The sequence below is a fragment of the Polypterus senegalus genome, chromosome 17 (assembly GCF_016835505.1).
Source record: "Polypterus senegalus isolate Bchr_013 chromosome 17, ASM1683550v1, whole genome shotgun sequence".
NCBI classification, from domain to species: Eukaryota; Metazoa; Chordata; class Cladistia; order Polypteriformes; family Polypteridae; genus Polypterus; species Polypterus senegalus.
This window is the reverse complement of record NC_053170.1, coordinates 76,727,194-76,744,580: the sequence shown is the minus strand read 5'-3', so window position 1 is coordinate 76,744,580 and position 17,387 is coordinate 76,727,194. Positions and strand designations below refer to the sequence as shown.

General features: G+C 36.1%; 1 protein-coding gene across 4 annotated transcripts in view; it reads right to left on the bottom strand.

Moving 5' to 3' along the window:
- The window catches only part of macf1a (microtubule actin crosslinking factor 1a), an 826,555-nt gene that overhangs the window by 713,662 nt on the left and 95,506 nt on the right, over positions 1-17,387 (bottom strand). For all 4 annotated transcript variants that reach the window (XM_039739817.1, XM_039739818.1, XM_039739819.1 and 1 more), the window contains exon 2: positions 14,653-14,714. In XM_039739817.1, coding sequence (XP_039595751.1) covers positions 14,653-14,714 — 62 coding nt within the window. The remainder of the gene's footprint in view (positions 1-14,652; positions 14,715-17,387) is intronic.

Genomic DNA, 17,387 nt, shown 5'->3' with positions numbered 1-17,387 from the left:
ATAAAAATGCATAGTAATGCAAATTCTAAGCAAACATTTCAACGTAGAAAGATTAACACATTAAAAATAGCTTGCCTTAATACTAGAAGTATCAAAAATAAGGTAAGTGAGTTGGAGTTGTATGTAGCAGAGCATAATTATGATATTATAGCAATAACGGAAACCTGGCTAAATAACAAAGATGGGGATGAGTGTAACATAAGAGGGGTACACATTTTTTAGGAAGGATAGACAGAACAGTAAAGGTGGTGGGGTTGGTGTTTATGCCAAACAGAATTTAAATGTAAGTCCTCTTCAGTTGGATGATGAGCCCCATCTTAGTAAGGACATGAGGCTTTGCCTGGAAAATATTAGGGAAAGAGGCCTGATTTTAGGAGTGTGTTATAGACCACCCAATTCAGACAATAATTTCAACGCACATCTTTTTAGTAATATCAAAAAGGCAAGTTTACAGGGGATATTATATTCATGGGGGACTTTAATTATTCAAATATTAACTGGGATAATCTTGCCGATGGAGGAGCACAAGAGCGGGAGCTTTTAGAAGTACTCAGTGACTGTTTTTTAACACAGCATGTTAAAGCACCAACACAGGGTGAAGCCTGTCTGGATTTAGTATTCTGTAATAATCAGGATAGAATTGAGGGTGTAGAGGTGATTAAACCAAAAGGGTCAAGTGACCATAATATAATACAATTCTCTGTATTTTGTAAGAGTGCAAATGCAAAGACTAAAATTGTTAAGTTGAACTTTGGTAGGGCTAATTTTGAGCAGATGCGACAAAGTCTAAGTAGGATAGACTGGGATAAGCTTTTAAATGTGGAGACAGTCGAGGAGCAGAGGAACATTTTAAAATTGTGTTAAATGTAATGCAAAACAGATATATACCTAAATTTGGAATTAAGAGAAAATAAAAAAAAAATCCACAGTGGATTAATAAAGATTTAAAAAAGAAGTTGCAAAGGAAAAAACTGCTTTATAAGGAATATAAGACTTATTGACTGAAAAGATGAATCATAAAATGTATGAGAACATGAGTGCAGCCATTAAGAAGGATATTAGGGAGGATAAAAGACAGTTAAAGAGGAACATAGCAGATAAGGCGAAAGAAGACCCTAAGAGATTCTTTCACTATTTCAGTAGTAAAAGAACAGTCAAGGAAGAGGTCAAGTGCCCCTTCAAGTAAAGGGGAATTAAAAGATACAGACAATGAAATAGCGGAAGCCCTAAATTTACATTTTTCTCAGGTATTTACAAGTGAGCAAGTGGATAACCTCCCAAATGTAAATGGGACTACTAAGGAGGTAGGGATTTGGAAATTGTAGAGGAAGAAGTACTGCTTAAAGTAAATAGGCTGAAATCAAAAAAATCACCAGGACCTGATAATATTTACCCTTGAGTTCTTTGTTTGTTTTTTTTTAATTTTATTGATTTTACTGTAATCATTCCGTGCAAATAGATTGATTTTTACAAATACGATTGAAAACAAATCAACCCCCACCCTTGAGAAAGACAGCATGACCAATGGAGTAAAACTTAACGCTTGTAAAAATACGTAAATTGATGAGTTTAATAGGTAGATAAAGATAAATGGAGAAGAAAAAGAAATAGGAATAGAGTTACTTCCTCAGTGCTTTAAGAGCTTATTCTAAAATATTACTGATTAGATCCTGCCAGGTTTTGAAAAAGTTCTGCACAGATTCTAACTGAGAATTAGATTTTTTTCCAATTTCAAATAGTATAAAACATCAGTTACCCACTGACTTAAAAGAGGAAAGTTAGGGTTCTTCCAGTTTAGAAAAATAAGTCAGCGTGCCAAAATTATAGTGAAGGCAAGCAAAGTTTATTTGTCCTTCTCCACTTTAAGCCCATCTGGAAGAACAACAAACACAGCTGTTAATGGGTTAGGAGGAATTGTGACACCAAGGCTGTCTGAAAGATACTTAAAAATTTTTCTCCAGAATGATGTTAATTTGGTGCAGGCCCAAAACATGTGACACAGTGAGGCTGGGACTTGATTGCAGCATTCAAAAGTTGGATCTTGCCCTGGAAACATTTTGGACAGTTTTAAGCGAGACAGATGTGCTCGAAATATATAATATTGAGTTGAATAATTGTACGCTTTGCACATATGGGGCTCAAGTGAATTCTCTGCATTGCTACCTTCCACTCCTTTTCTGATATGTTGAGTGAGAGATCTTCTTCCCATTGTCCTCTTGGATCTTTGAAAGGGAGGGACTGTAAATTTATTTTATATATTGCAGAAATGCTGTCTGAGTACTCGAACCTGAGCAATATTTTTTCCAGCATAGAGGAGGGTGAGAGAAAAGAAAAATCAGAAAGGTTCTGTTGAACAAAGTTTCTAATTTGAAGATAGGGAAAGAGATGTGTTGCTGGAAAGTTAAATTTGGAATGTAATTGTTCATAGGACACAAAGATGTTGTCTATATAAAGATCTTTAAGCAATTTAATCCCAAATGTTTTCCAGATATTAAAAACTGCATATGTTTGCAAGGGTTGAAAAAGGTGGTTCTCATGCAAAGGTGCCATAGATAAAAGATTCTCCATCTTAAAACGCTTTCTACATTGGTTCCATATTCTGAGTGAGTGAAGCACAACTGGGTTATGAGTATATTGGCGATAACTTACATTTAAAAGGGCACAAAGCAGGGAATATAAGGAAGAACTGCAGGATTTTATTTCTGTTGCGGACCAAGCCTGTGTATGTTCATCTATTCTGTTCGTTTTCAAATAATATTGCATGTACTTAACTATTTTAGAATAAAAGCATACATTTGATTTCAGTCTTTTTTTTCAGTTCCATTCTCTCAGTCGCGTTCACGATCCCCCCCACCATATCTGACAATGCTGTTTTCACATAAAGATGCGCTATAACTCAAATGTGATTTATTTGGAGACGCTATACTCGAATGTTATTTATATAGGGAAGAAAGTACAATGTCAGGTGCTCATTCAGTGTAATAGGAACCATAGCACAGAGAGATGTGTACACTGCAACAAGTACACATGTCGTGAATGTAGGAAGGGTGTGTGGAAATTGTTAATATTTGAATGTGATGATTTTATATAGCACGGATCGGAAATCAGCAGTTCTTAGCCTTGCACCACGCAAGCTGTCATATCAACCGCCTACTGTAACTTGCTTTATTTTTTCTTCACTTATAGTCTAGAATAAAAGTGCGCTTGTTTTTTATTCTTGTACACCAACATATGTTCCTGTGTTTGAGCGACACGGGCATGCTCAAAAAAATAGACGTGTAATGCCACGAAAAGTGCACGCAGGCACTTCAGTTCGCAAGCATTGGTACGAGAATGCAGTCACAAGTACGCTGCAGAGCTACAGCGCATCTTTATGTGAAAACAGCATTCTCAGATGGGGGTAGGGAAGGATCCTGAACACGACTGAGACTGAGAATGAAATGTGAATAAAAAAAACTAACCTTTACAAGTATCATAAATTACTGGCTGTTACACACTGAAATCAAATGCGTGTTTTTATTCTAAAATAGTAAGAATAAGAGCAGTTTACTTCTCAAAACTGAACCATGTGGGATCGAACTCATGACCATTTGGATACTAGTCAGTGGCTGATACCATTATGCTACCGTGGTAGCTGTAGTAATATGTGTCAATATGACATGCTAAGGTGGCTTTTATCTGCAGTTATATTTTTGAATAAAAGCATACTTGTTCTATTATATGTGTACCTTTTGTGGAAGTGTTTGATATTTGGACTTCAGGCTTCATACATTATATAGTTTATGCTTCCATTTTGTCATTTACTACTACAATATGAAAAACGTTTCTGTTTTAAAAATGTGTTTACACGGATTACTGTAGAAACGGAACACACGTGAAATGCGTGTATTCCAAATAATGATCTATTCTTTCCACTCTAAAACTCCACTTCACTCCCAGATAATCAATCAAGGCATGAGCTGGGAGAAGTTTGTGCTCGTTCTAAGTCGGTGGGAGGATGGAATAGCCGGCTGCTTGCAGCCTGATTTTTATCAGCACATTTAGATGACAAAAGACGCTGGTGGAGAGCTGTGAACGATCTTAAAAAGCGATTTAAGGTGGGACGGAATTACAAGTTTTTTCATAGGCTCTGGTAATTCTAGTGTTAATTATATGATAGAATGCACATCTAATAGTAAACTAAATGTAAAAAATTGAACACCACCAAGAAAACTTTGAGCAACATAGAAAACTAACATTGCAAGAGTTTGCACTATAGCCTTATGACCCGATCGCTGTAAACACTTTTTTTTAATGAGTTTTAAGCACAGGGGGAAAAAAAGGAACATTTGAACAAATCCGAACTTTATTTAAAAACCAACCACAAGCAACCAAGAAAGTAACATTGCAGGAGTTCACGCTAATAGCCTTAGAGCCCGATCGCTGTAAACACTTTTTTTAAAAATGAGTTTTAAGCACAGGGAAAAAAAATGAACATTTGAAAAATCCTTAACTTAATAAACAAATAAGAAATGTAACATTGCAACAATTCATTCTACGAACCGAAAAATTAACATTTGAAAAATCTGTAATACAAAAACTAATCATAAACCACCAAGAAAACTAACCTTGCATGAGTCGAGTTCTGGCATGAAGTGAGTAGAAACTGGGTGGAGAGGAGGTTACAGTGCTTAGAATGGTTAACTGCAAAAGCACACAAAATACTGTAGGGCACAAAGACATCACAGGTAAAGCACGCACGTCTGACTGAGAACAATGAACAGGGAGCGGCTCAACACGTGCTTAAATACAGTAATTGGCGCGTACGAACCGGAAGGAAAATGGAATAGAGCACAAAGAGTTCACAGCGAAAGCAAGCACGTATGTCCGAGCACGCACATCTGACCAAGAACAATGCAACAAGTGCGGAAATCATCGGCGCGCACAAACCGAAAGAGAAACTGGCTTGTTCGAGTTGTACGTGTATCGAGATGTTCGTGAACCGAGATTCCACTGTATACAGTACCATATCATCTGCATATAGAGAAATTTTCTGTTCAAGTCCTTCTCTGATAATCCCCTTTATCTGAAAAGCATTTCAACAGTGAACTGCCAGTGGTTCAATGGCGATTGCAAATAGCATTGGTGACAAGGTGCATCCTTGTCTGGTACCATGTTCTAGTTTAAAGTGGTCTGAATAAATGTTGTTAATACAAACTGAAGGTTCTGGATTTGTATACAGTAGTTTGATCCATGCACAAATGTTAGGGCCAAACCCAAATTTCTCTAATGTAGTGAAAAGGTAGTTCCATTCAATCATGTCTAATGCTTTTTCTGCATCCAACGATAAAATCATCTCTGGGGTGTTTGACTTTGCTTGTGAATATATTACGTTAAACAAGCGTTGAAAATTGAAAGCTAAGTGTCAGCCATTAATAAATCCAGTTTGATCTTGTGATATTATCGAAGGCAGCACTTTCTCCATCCTTCTAGCTAGGATTTTTAAGAGTATCTTAACATCATTATTCAGAAGTGAAATTGGTCTGTATGATGCACATTGCAATAAGTCCTTATTTTGTTTAGGTAGGTTGGTGATTAATGCTTGGCGAAAAGTTTGAGGTAAAATTTGTTTGTCTCTAGCTTTTGTAAATGTTGCTAATAAGAGGGGAGCTAGCTGAGTGGAGAATCTCTTAAAAAAATTCTACAGGGTAGCCATCAGGGCCTGCTGCTTTCCCGCTTTGAAGTGACTTTATAGCATCTAGTAATTCTGATAGCGCCAGAGGTTTATCCCTTTCCTCTGCAATAAAAGTATCTATTTGTGGTATCTGTAACGTATACAGAAATGCATTGGATTGTGTATTGTCTTCTTTAAACTCATCAGAATATAAAGATTTATAATAGTCTCTAAATGAGTGCATTATATTTTTATGGTCAATGATTTTATCTCCTTTCGTGTCGGTGATTCCTGGGACTGCATTGCAAACTTCTTGCTTGTGGATTTGTTGAGCTTAAGAGCTTATTAGCTTTCTCTCCATTTTCATAGTAATCATGTCTTGATTTAAAAATGAGTTGTTCAGTTTCTTTGGTTGTTAAGAGGTTGAGCTCTGAATGCCTGCCTTTTCCTAAGAACCACCTTACTTGGACAACTGGCATGTTCTTCATCTATTCTAGTAATTTCACTGGTTAGCTCTGATACCTTCTTGGTTTCCAATTTATTTCTGTGGGAAAGATATGAAATAATCTGTCCTCTTAAGAAGGCCTTTAGAGTTTCCCAGACTATTCCTGCAGAGACCTCTGAGGATGCATTTGTCTCTAGGAAGAAACCAATTTGTTTGGATATAAATTCTGTACAGTTCTCGTCTGCTAATAGAAAAGGGTTAAGACACCATCTACGAGATGAGTGTGTGGGACATAATGATTTTAGCCCCAAGATCTGAGGGGCATGGTCAGAAATAACAATTGCATTGTACTTGCAAGATTTAATCATAGGCAAGAAATTATCTATAAAGAAATAATCAATTCTTGAGTACTGGTGTGTACAAGGAATATGTTCTTGAGTTTGGGTTTAGAAACCTCCAGGGGTAAGTTGTGGTCAGTTAAAAACTGTAATTTGTCTTTGCAGCGTTAGATGTCATCCCCCCTGTGACAGGAGACCTATCTAAGAGTGGATTTAAAACACAATTAAAGTCCCAAACCATTATAATTTCATGAGTTTTCACATTGTGAAAGGATGCAAATAAATTTTCCATGAATTCCCTATCATCGACATTGGGTGCATAAACATTTATCAAAATCATTTTACACTTAAATAAATTGCCCATGACAATCACATATCTCCCTTAAGGATCAGAGAATACATCTGATACCATAAATGAGACTATTCTATGTATGAGAATTCCCACACCTCTAGATTTCTTTGTAAAGCTGGATTGGAACATTTGGCCAGTCAAGTCTTTTTGCAGCTGGAACTGATCCTTGCTTAGTAAGTGGGTCTCCTGTAAAAATACTATTTCATCTTTTAAACCTGTTAGGTTTACTTTCTTTCTCTTTAATTCGTGATTCAGGCCTTTAACATTCCAGCTAACAAAGTTAATTGTCCCATCACTGAGACTGATTCTGAATTTTTGATGTCATTTTGTAGTCTTAACTGTAAGTGAGACAGCTTTAACCTTTATTTCCAATTTTCCCAAGAGTTATTGCCATGCAGCCTATTGTTATGTTGGTAGTTATAATTATAAGGATTAAAATAATAGATTAGATATAGCTTGCTCTCTTTCTCTCCCCACTTATCCCCCATTTTGCCTCCCCACGTGAGGCTGGACCCCACTTCACAAAATCCCAGTCCTCTGACATACCTAGAGACAGAGCAGGTCCAAAACCAAACAAGTCCCCAGCAGTGGCATTTGAGGATTAAAAAGTAGAGATATCTATTGCCGATGAAGTCTATTTTTCTGAATGTCTTTCTTAAGTTCACTTATGGCCGTGGCCAACGTTGCGTTAATTTCCTTCAGTTTGGACAAATCATTTCAACTTTCATGCTCCGTGGGTGAAGTGGCAACCCCGGTTATGGCCCATTCTTCCAGCTCACGAGGAGTAGATGGAAGCACAGCCTGCAAGGCCATTTATAGTTTCAATTCCTTCTGGAATCGGCGAGCTATCGTGACCTGCATCACTTGCACCTTCGCTTTCATTTTCGCTCTCGACTAGAGATGATGCAGTGGAGTTGGGTACTGAGAATCTGTGCTTTCGCCAGGTCAGTCTCTGAAAGGCCTTGCACTTGGGCTTGATGTCTGTCTAGACGTGGGTGCAGCTTTAAGCTTCCTTTCCATTTCTTTCTGACCCCCTTTCTTGTTAGTCATGTTTATATACTGTAGTAGAAACTCCTCGGGTTGGGTAAATACAGGATACCTCAGGATAATAAGAAATAAGAGAGAAAATAAAGCCGCTGCTAACGGAGCTCCGCTTCAGATGTCCATCTCTCATAACGGACGAGACCAACTCCTACCCTCGAGTTCTTAAGGAGGCTAGTGAGTACATATATAAACCCTTGACACATATTTTTAGGAAGTCACTGCACACTGGAGAGATTCCGAAGGACTGGAAAAAGCAAATATCATCCCATTACACAAAAAGGGCAGATCCAAACAACTATAGGCCAGTAAGCCTAACATGCATCACAGGAAAATTAATGGAAGGAATTATTAAGGATAAGATTGAGCAACAACTGGTAAGGACAGGAGTTATTCTGAACAGTGGCATGGGTTCAGAAGAGGGAGGTCATGCTTTACTAACATGCTGGAATTCTATTAGGAGGAAACAAAAGGATACGATCAAAGTGGAGCATATGATATTATTCATCTTGACTTTCAGAAAGCATTTGATAATGTGCCACATGAGAGGTTGGGCATCAAATGAAAAGAAGTGGGAGTTCAGGGTTTATAGATGGGTGCAGAATTGGCTCAGACACAAGAAGCAGAGGGTGATGGTGCAAGGAACTTCTTCATAATTGACTGATGTTAAGAGTGGTGATCCACAGGGGTCAGTGCTAGGGCCGCTGCCATTTTTAATATATATAAATGATTTAGATAGGAATATAAGTAACAAGCTGGTTAAGTTTGCAGATGATATCAAGATAGGTGGATTAGCAGATAATTTGGAATCCGTTATATCATTACAGAAAGACTTGGATAGCATACAGGCTTGGGCAGATTTGTGGCATATGAAATTAAATTTTAGTAAATGTAAAGCATTACACATAGGATGTAAAAATTTTAGGTTTGAATACACAATGAGCGGTCAGAAAATCGAGAGTGTACCTTATGAGAAGGATTTAGGCGTCATTGTGGACTCTAAGCTATCGACTTCCAGACAGTGTTCAGAAGCCATTAAGAAGGCTAACAGAATATTAGGTTATATAGCATGATGTGTGTAGTGCACGTCCAAGGAGGTTATGTTTTGCCTTTATAATGCACTGGTGATGCCTCATCTGAAGTACTGTGTGCAGTTTTGGACTCCAGGCTACAAAAAGGACATAGCAGTGCTAGTAAAGGTCCTGAGAAGAGCGACTAGGCTGATTCCAGGGCTACAGGGGTTGAATTATGAGGGAAGATTAAAAAAGCTGAGTCTTTATAGTTTAAGCAAAAGAAGATTAAGAGGTGACATGATTGAAGTGTTTAAAATTATGAAGGGAATTAGTACAGTGGATCAAGACTGTTACTTTAAAATGAGTTCATCAGGAACATGGGGATAGAGTTGGAAACTTGTTAAGGGTAAATTTCACACAAACATTAGGAAGTTTTTCTTTACACAATGAACGATAGACACTTTAGGAATAAGCTACCAAGTAGTGTGGTTGACAGTAAGACTTTAAGGAGTTTCAAAACTCGACTTGATGTTTTCTTGGAAGAAATAAGTGGATAGGACTGACGAGCTTTGTTGTGCTGAATGGCCTGTTCTCATCTAGAGTGTTCTAATGTTCTAAAAAATCTTAACTGGGGATATTTCTGAAAGGGGGAAGAATACTTTAAGGAACTACTGCCTTAACATACACAACTGTTTAAAAGAAAGCAATTCTAAAAGCAAACAATGGAACTTAGTTCATTTGTGTTGCAGAGTACAATGCAGTTAGAAAGAAATTTGAAAGGATTAAGATGCAAGATACTTGAGTGTGCTAGCATAACATGATCAGTCACTGTTTTATGGAAGGCAGACAAAGCATCACTGGATTATAAGGTTACATTTTCCCTAAAGCATGATCAAAGTTCTGGTGGCAGAAAATATTGCCCTTGTTCCATTAAAATCATAATAAGAGACAATGACACAATTGAGTCAGCAAGGAACAGTTTTACAATCACTGTGATACATTAGCTTCTCCTAGTCTGTGACATACTGTAATCATTTTTACGTTTTATTTTTTATTTTAAATACACAAAAAAAAGTCTTGTTTTTTTAAACACTGTGACAGTGGTGACTACAAAATTTACCACAATGTCTGAACATACTGTATTTAACTTTAGTAACTGAAACAATGGAGTAAATGAGATGGAATATTATTGTAAAATGACCTCCTGAGGGGAGATTATGTTGAGAATCAGGCTGAACAGATTGCAAAAACCTTTAATCCAGATTATCTTTCACACATTTCAAGGATTCACAAATTGCTTCCAGATACCAGGCCCACTTTAAAGGCAACATTATACACTTCAACTTTGTGTTTCTGTTTCTTCTACCCTTTGGTTACTGTGTGTCTGATATGTTGGGTTTTATTAAACAGCACTTTGGTCAGCCTTAATGTTGTGCTTTATAAATAAATAAATACATTTTAGGGCACTCTTTATGCAGCACACAAACATAATTTAACTTTTGATTGTAAAACTTCTGTATTAGTGCACCACATGAAGAAGACATGATACATAAAATTTTGTGATTTGTTCTAATTTTACTTTTTATAGATTTTTTTCTATTGTTGCAGTGTTAATTTATCTTATATTTTAACCTTTAGTAAATAGCCAATCAAAACTTATCCTAGTGAGTAGTTGTATTTTTCACTATATGTAAGGAATTCCTTCATATCCTACCAACTACACTCCTGATTTTGTTTTACTTTCAGCGGCATCCTTAATATTTATTCTAACTTACTATTGCACATACCAATTCCATGTCCTGTTGCCAATACCAATACTATGTCTGCTCACTATCATTTCAAAATGCATGAAATTCTGCAATATACTTAAAACGTTCCACAATAAAAACACAAACACTTCAAAAGGTGCAGAGATGGATAAAATGTAAATGCATATGGAAGTTTGCTGAGCTACTAGCCCAGCTTTATATACCTGGTGCAGGGTTACCTGCAACTTTTTAAGACACTGTTTATTTGTAAAGTTTTGTTGTAAACGAGTGCATTGTACTCTTTTACCACAACATACACAGAACTGCAATCTCAGACGAGAATATTTTATTCTAGCAACCAAGTAATTGTTAAAGGATTACCTTCAAAATGTTCACAATAATATTGTTTTTAAAATGAACTGAAACACTACCACTGTAACTTTGTACCCTCAAATTTTGTTTTCAAACCCAATTTAGACACTGCCAATTAGTTTCTCTGTCAAAAACACCATCAGTTTGACTGTCAATTTTAGCAGTTATTATGCAAGTCATGAAAAAGAAGCCAATCTAAAGAGAGGATTGCATTTTCATTTTAGTTATGACACTGACACACCAAGATGGATATGGAAAATGAAAAAACAAAATGGAAAATAAAATGACAAAAGGGTGACTAAATTTTATTCTTAACACTCGAATCCCTGAAGCCTATGAAAAAAACTCGTAATCCCGGGCCACCTTAAATTCCTTCGCACTTCTCCATCAGCATCCCATCCAAGCCTGCTATCTCATCCACCCCTTGACGGAGCTCAACCTGGGCAAAAAGTTCTCCCAGCTCAAGCCAAGGCTCCTTATCTGCATTTGAGGTGCCTGGAGTTGTATAGGGTAAATCATACAGAATATCATTATCTGGAACACATGCATTTCATATCTGTTCTGTGTCTACAAAGATTTGGGTAAGTGTAGGATAAAAGGGAATGTGAGGCAAGAAATCCTGAACACATGCCTGCACCATTCAGGAATATGCATGAGCTTCCTGTCGAATGACATTTGAGCTTGTGTTTTTAACACATTGACAGCAACATGTAAATTGAATGATTTTTTTTTTTACTTTGGCTATATTCTTGAATAAACGTGCATGTGTTTATTTGATATTTAGACTAAAGCCTTCATACATTATACACTTCACATCATTATTAGTATAACATGGAAAAGGTTTCTGCTTTAGATATGTGTTCAGCATTTCATGCCTTGCATTTCCTTTCATCCTACACTTGCCCAGATCTTTACAGATACGGAACACACATGAAATGCATGTATTCCAAATAACGATATACTGTATTATTTAAGCCTATACAATTCCAGGCACATCACATGTAGAAGAACTTTTTGCCCAACTTGAGCTCCGTCAACAGGGAGGGGATGGGATAGCAGGCTGCTTGCTTGTGCTGATTGACACATTTTCAAAACAAAAGATTCTGATGGAGAGGTGCAAAGGAATTTAAGGTGGGCCGGGATTATTTTCGTAGGCTGTTACTCTTGTCTGAGGAAAATTAAATTGCAAATGGTGTTATTTCATTTAATTTTTTATTCTTTCAGCATCCTTGCATGAAGACTTTGAAAAATAGCAAAAGAGAGATTGTATTTACATTTTATAATTTGAATTTTCATTTCCTTTTTTGCAGAAAACACCTCCCCATATGAGCACAGACCTTTGATTTCGAAAAGGGTAATGTCCATTTCCTAAGGTTGGACACTTAAAAATATGTGACTGGAGCATTGTTGGACAATGAATATTTAGGTAATTTTCTCAGCAGTAGCAAGCCCTGTCATTTGAAAAGAATTAACTGCAGAATCAGTATACACTTTCAGGAAAGACACAATTTGGAAGCGAAATGACTCTGCTTTTCACCTTTTCAATTTGCTCAAAAATAAAAGTCTGCTTTCATATGTGGTCTTTGGATGCTCTCTGCATAGAGCACAGTAGACTTTCTGACTTTGTGCAACACCCAGAGAAACCTCGGAATGTGCCACCACATCTGACATAATTTTGCTGTGCTGCCATCACAAGCAGCGTGGCAGTGTCAGGTATAAACCAGGCTTTAGATGGGGGCTATGGCAGTCTTGTGCAAAATAAGTAGCTATCTTTCAAAGCAAAAACAAAGATACGATCGTACATGAAGAATTGGGTGTTTCGTTTTTATCAAATTGTTATTGATTGGGAAAACACTGCATGGGGTAAAGATTCAGAACATCTGCTAGCCTTTCGGCCTTTGTGAGTCTGTAGGTTGGTTGTTCATTATTAAAAACTGGTAGTTAAGGGTGTCCAGACTATCAACTTGTCCACCCATGAGGTGATGTGAGACAATACGTCATGCTTATACTGAGTTTTGTGCAGTGTTTTTCCTGGTTTAATAAGATGGAAAGGTTTACAAGTTGCACAATAGCATGACATCATCAGAACAAGAATCCTTAGTTCAGCAGCAAAAACAGTCAGTCAATCAGTGTAAAAAGAATCACAGAAAATTGTATTTTTTATTATGACATTCTTCAGCCTTCAGCTTTGTTTATGTGACTTGGTTTTGAGAAAATTAGCCAAAAGCTGGGTGGTATCCATATGTTAACCCAATGTCAGAAAAGCATCAGCCAGTTACAGTAGTTGCTATTTACATCACCTTATTAAACCTTTTTCACAAACAAACATTGCGCAGTTAAAAAGATAAAAAATGATGTACATTGTAAGTATTATCTCTGTCTACATACTTATACTTGAAAATGTCCTTTTCCAAAAGTGTCTCAATTTAGCTGTTTAAAAATCACAAAAGCTATGCCCTAAAAGTTTAACGCTCACAGGTCCCAGAATAGTGTACTTTAAGTTTCCACAATATAGTGGAGACTGCATATCTTAAAACCTTGCATACTGCATTCCAGGAAAGGATGTAGTCTTTGTCAATGGGCAATTCATCCATCACATCTGGAACAAGATGACAGACCTCTGATTGTTTGTGGTTTACATTGTTCCAATTTTGCAAGTGTACTAAAAATAAATATTTGGTACAAACTGGCAATGCACTAAATGTAGTGAAAAACTCAGTGCAAACTTCATGTTTATTGGAAAGTCAACACAACACAGTGCATTATTGCTTTTTTGAAAAGTCTTGTTCTGGATATTACAAAATCAGATTTTGAAAATTATTTTTTTAAACATCAAACTATCATAGTTATGTTAACATTCCAGTGCTCTTAAACTCAGTTATAGCTATGGTATCAAACATAAAAAAATATATAAATAAAAAAAAGTTAAATTTCCATTAAAAAATATAAAAATAAGGGAGAAACATTTTATTTTTATACATTTTGGCATTACAAAATCTTTAAAAATTACTTTACAGTATAATTGTAAGTTCTTATGATTCTATGTAATCCTTTCCACATATTTACATTAACAAATATTTATCACAAAATTCATTTTTTCCTTATTGGTAACTGCATATACTTTTACAGTAGTTACAGAAATCCAAAGACTAACAAAGCATGAAATAGAAAAGGCAATAGAAAATAAAGGTTAAATACGAGTTACATTTACATACGATTAGATTTTTACATGTATGTGGAAAATTACATTTATTGCATTAGAAAAAAGATTTTCACAGTTCATTTAGTTGTAATTGATTGACCACATAAAAGATAAGCAGGGAATATCTAAATAACTGAAATTGGAATGGCACAATACTTGCAGCATACAAACTGTATGGCTGTGTTTTACCACTGGCTTGAAAACAGGAGTCCCTATCAGAAAGAAATTTTAAATTCATAACAACCAAATATTATGTATTAAAATTTCCATGGGCTGCCTTCATGAGCTGTATGAAATTTTTAAATATATCTTGATACTGAATTGTTTTCTACACTGTAATGCAGTGTTGTCTTTTTATATTAATTATACAAAATTTGCAATGGATAAATACAATCTAAAAATGGTGACAAGGCAGTTGTTCTTAGATAATTACTCCCTTCATTTTCATCAGCAGCATCTTAGTCTTGAAAGAACAGAAGGATACTCACCTTGATTAGGTGTTTGTTGACCCATTTAGTGAATGTTTTTTTTTGGACCCGGTCACGTTCATCTGCAAGAAAAATAAAACATTATTAAAAAAATAATAGTTTTAGAGTTCTCTGCTACATGCATTCTGTGTTAATGGTAACATATTTAAAAAGTATAAGAAATGTTTTCAATGAACTACTCTCTTGAAAACAAATTTGCAAATAACTTTAAGCTGGTTTTTGACTATAAGTTAACTGCTGACAAGAATGGTACCTTTAACCTTTTACTCCTTGAACTAACAAGTTTTCACTACAAAATAGAGATTTAATACATTGTAAATGTGCAAGTATTTGTAATCCAGTATCATCTGAAGACATTTTCTTGGTATAAATACCTTTGTTAGGTTCTCATGCAAAACTCAGGCACTATTCACCAAAGTTATTAATTACCAGCAGATTAAATGGTAAATGGCCTGTATTTGATATAGCGCCTAACTAGAGTTCAAGAACCCCCCTAGGCGCTTTACAACACAACAGTCATTCACCCATTCACACACACATTCATACGCTGGTGATGATAAGCTACTATGTAGCCACAGCTGCCCTAGGGCACACTGACAGAAGTGAGGCTGCCGAACACTGGCACCACCAATCCTTCCAACCACCACCAGCAGGCAAGGTAGGTTAAGTGTCTTGCCCAAGGACACAACAGCTGCATTCTCATGCCGGGAGCCAGGATCGAACCTGCGACCCTCCGATTGCTGGACAACCCTGCTCTACCGACTGAGCTACTGCTGATTAAGTAAGTAATGATAAACCAAACCCTTAGCAACAATAGTTATTCAGGAAAAAGACCAATGACTCCTGGAACAAGCAAATGATGAATACTTTCACACAAAAAACTTAGTTAAAAATATAGGTTTTACTATTTGTCCTCCCACACAACCTTTTTAACAAAAAAGTAGGAGGAACAGAATTTGGTATGTGGACTGTGGACACGGAGACTTCATTCACAAGCCTGATGGTAGAGGTGTGAAGAAGAATTTGCTCTCTCAGAGGTATTTTGAAAATGTGTCATTCAGTGGGTTCCTATGATTAAAACATTTGTTTATCCACAACACCTATTACTTCCTGAAATATCAGCATGCACATATACAGGACAGCCAAAGACCTTTTCAAATGATGACAAGATTTTCAATCAACGAATGATGAGGTGAGGCATGTCTTATAGTGAAAAAGTTAATCAAGCGAGTCTTTGAGTTTAGTGTTTTATGTATGTGCGGATAATTCTGAAAGTAGTCACATAATATTTTAGACAAAAAAAAAAATGTTTTATAAGTTATGACCAAGCGACATTGGACATATGTAGACATTTTTCACATTGTTTGCCATTGCAGAGTAATGGCCACCAGTGAATTCTGATACGTCATACCCTCCTTTCCATTTTGCATGAAAACAAAAATTAAAAGGTTTTCTTGGCCACCACTATAAAGTACATGGCATAAATAACATATAAAAATTATTTTGGGTGGAGTATTCGTTTAAGTATGAATAAATTAAAAGGCGGCAACAATAAGCATTGTTGTTACATCTTTGTGTCATGTACTGTAGGCTAAAATGCTGCATATCCTCAAGGTTTGAAGCCAATGGAATGGAAGATGTTTTGTTTCATACACATAATGATGCTTCTTCATTAGAATATCTTTTTAGAAAATTGTCCACTGACACCGATTTCTGTAGAAAAAGGATTTTGAAAACCAGTAGTGTGAAAGCTTTCTTTAGTAGGCTGAAGTTTAGGGCTAAGTTTGATGACCTCTACAGAGGCAGTATTCAGTCAACAGAAATATGTATTTTCTTTGGTTCATCATCATATATTGTTTCTTCATGTTCACAAATACATTTTGAAAGGCAATATAAAAGTCTAATTAGACTTGCTTGTTTATGTTCAAAGGCAAATTAAGGAAATTTTTAAAAGGTATGTGCACTACATGTTTATTTCTTGTTCATGTCTTATTTTATTATTTTGCATAATGAAAATTTTTTGGATACAACTTAATTAGACCAGCTGACTCAAATCATTCTTTAAAAAAAAACAACAACAAAAAAAAGCTTTTAACTTAATCTGCTATTCTGATGCTTTCTTTCAGAATACTTTGCTGACTAAATGTTTTCTTGTAGTCTGAATCTTTTATTCTGGTTTATTATTTATTATTTTAATTCAAAACTTTGTGCTTCATGTATTTATCTTTATTTACTGTTTTTTTTACTGATAATACTTTGTACCCAGTGTTGTGTATTAGATTGTTTTTTTCTTTTTCCCTGATCATTTTGAAATTCTGTAAAGCACTTTGACAATGGGAAAAGTGCTATATGAATAAAACATTATTACTACTACTAGCTGTGTAAGCCTGTGCTGTAAAAAGCCCAGGCTCCTAGAAACTATTGAAATTGTCAGAAAAAAAACTGAAATGCAGTGTCGGTGGTTTTGTTTTGCAGACGTGCTCGGCCCCCTTGTCTATCAGCGGGCTAAGTGAGCTTCTCTCTCGTCTTTCCTTCGCAGTTTCACTTTGGTGACACAGTCACTTTCTCTTTCAGCTTCATGCTGTAACCTCGTACATCTTTCTTCTTCCGACTCATTAACTTGAGGCCGCCTTGCCGGCTCTTTGAGCTTCAAGCTGTAGCCTCGCACTTCCAGGCCAGGCAGACAGACAGACACACACTTCCACACGTAGACATTTATATATAAGATAATTACT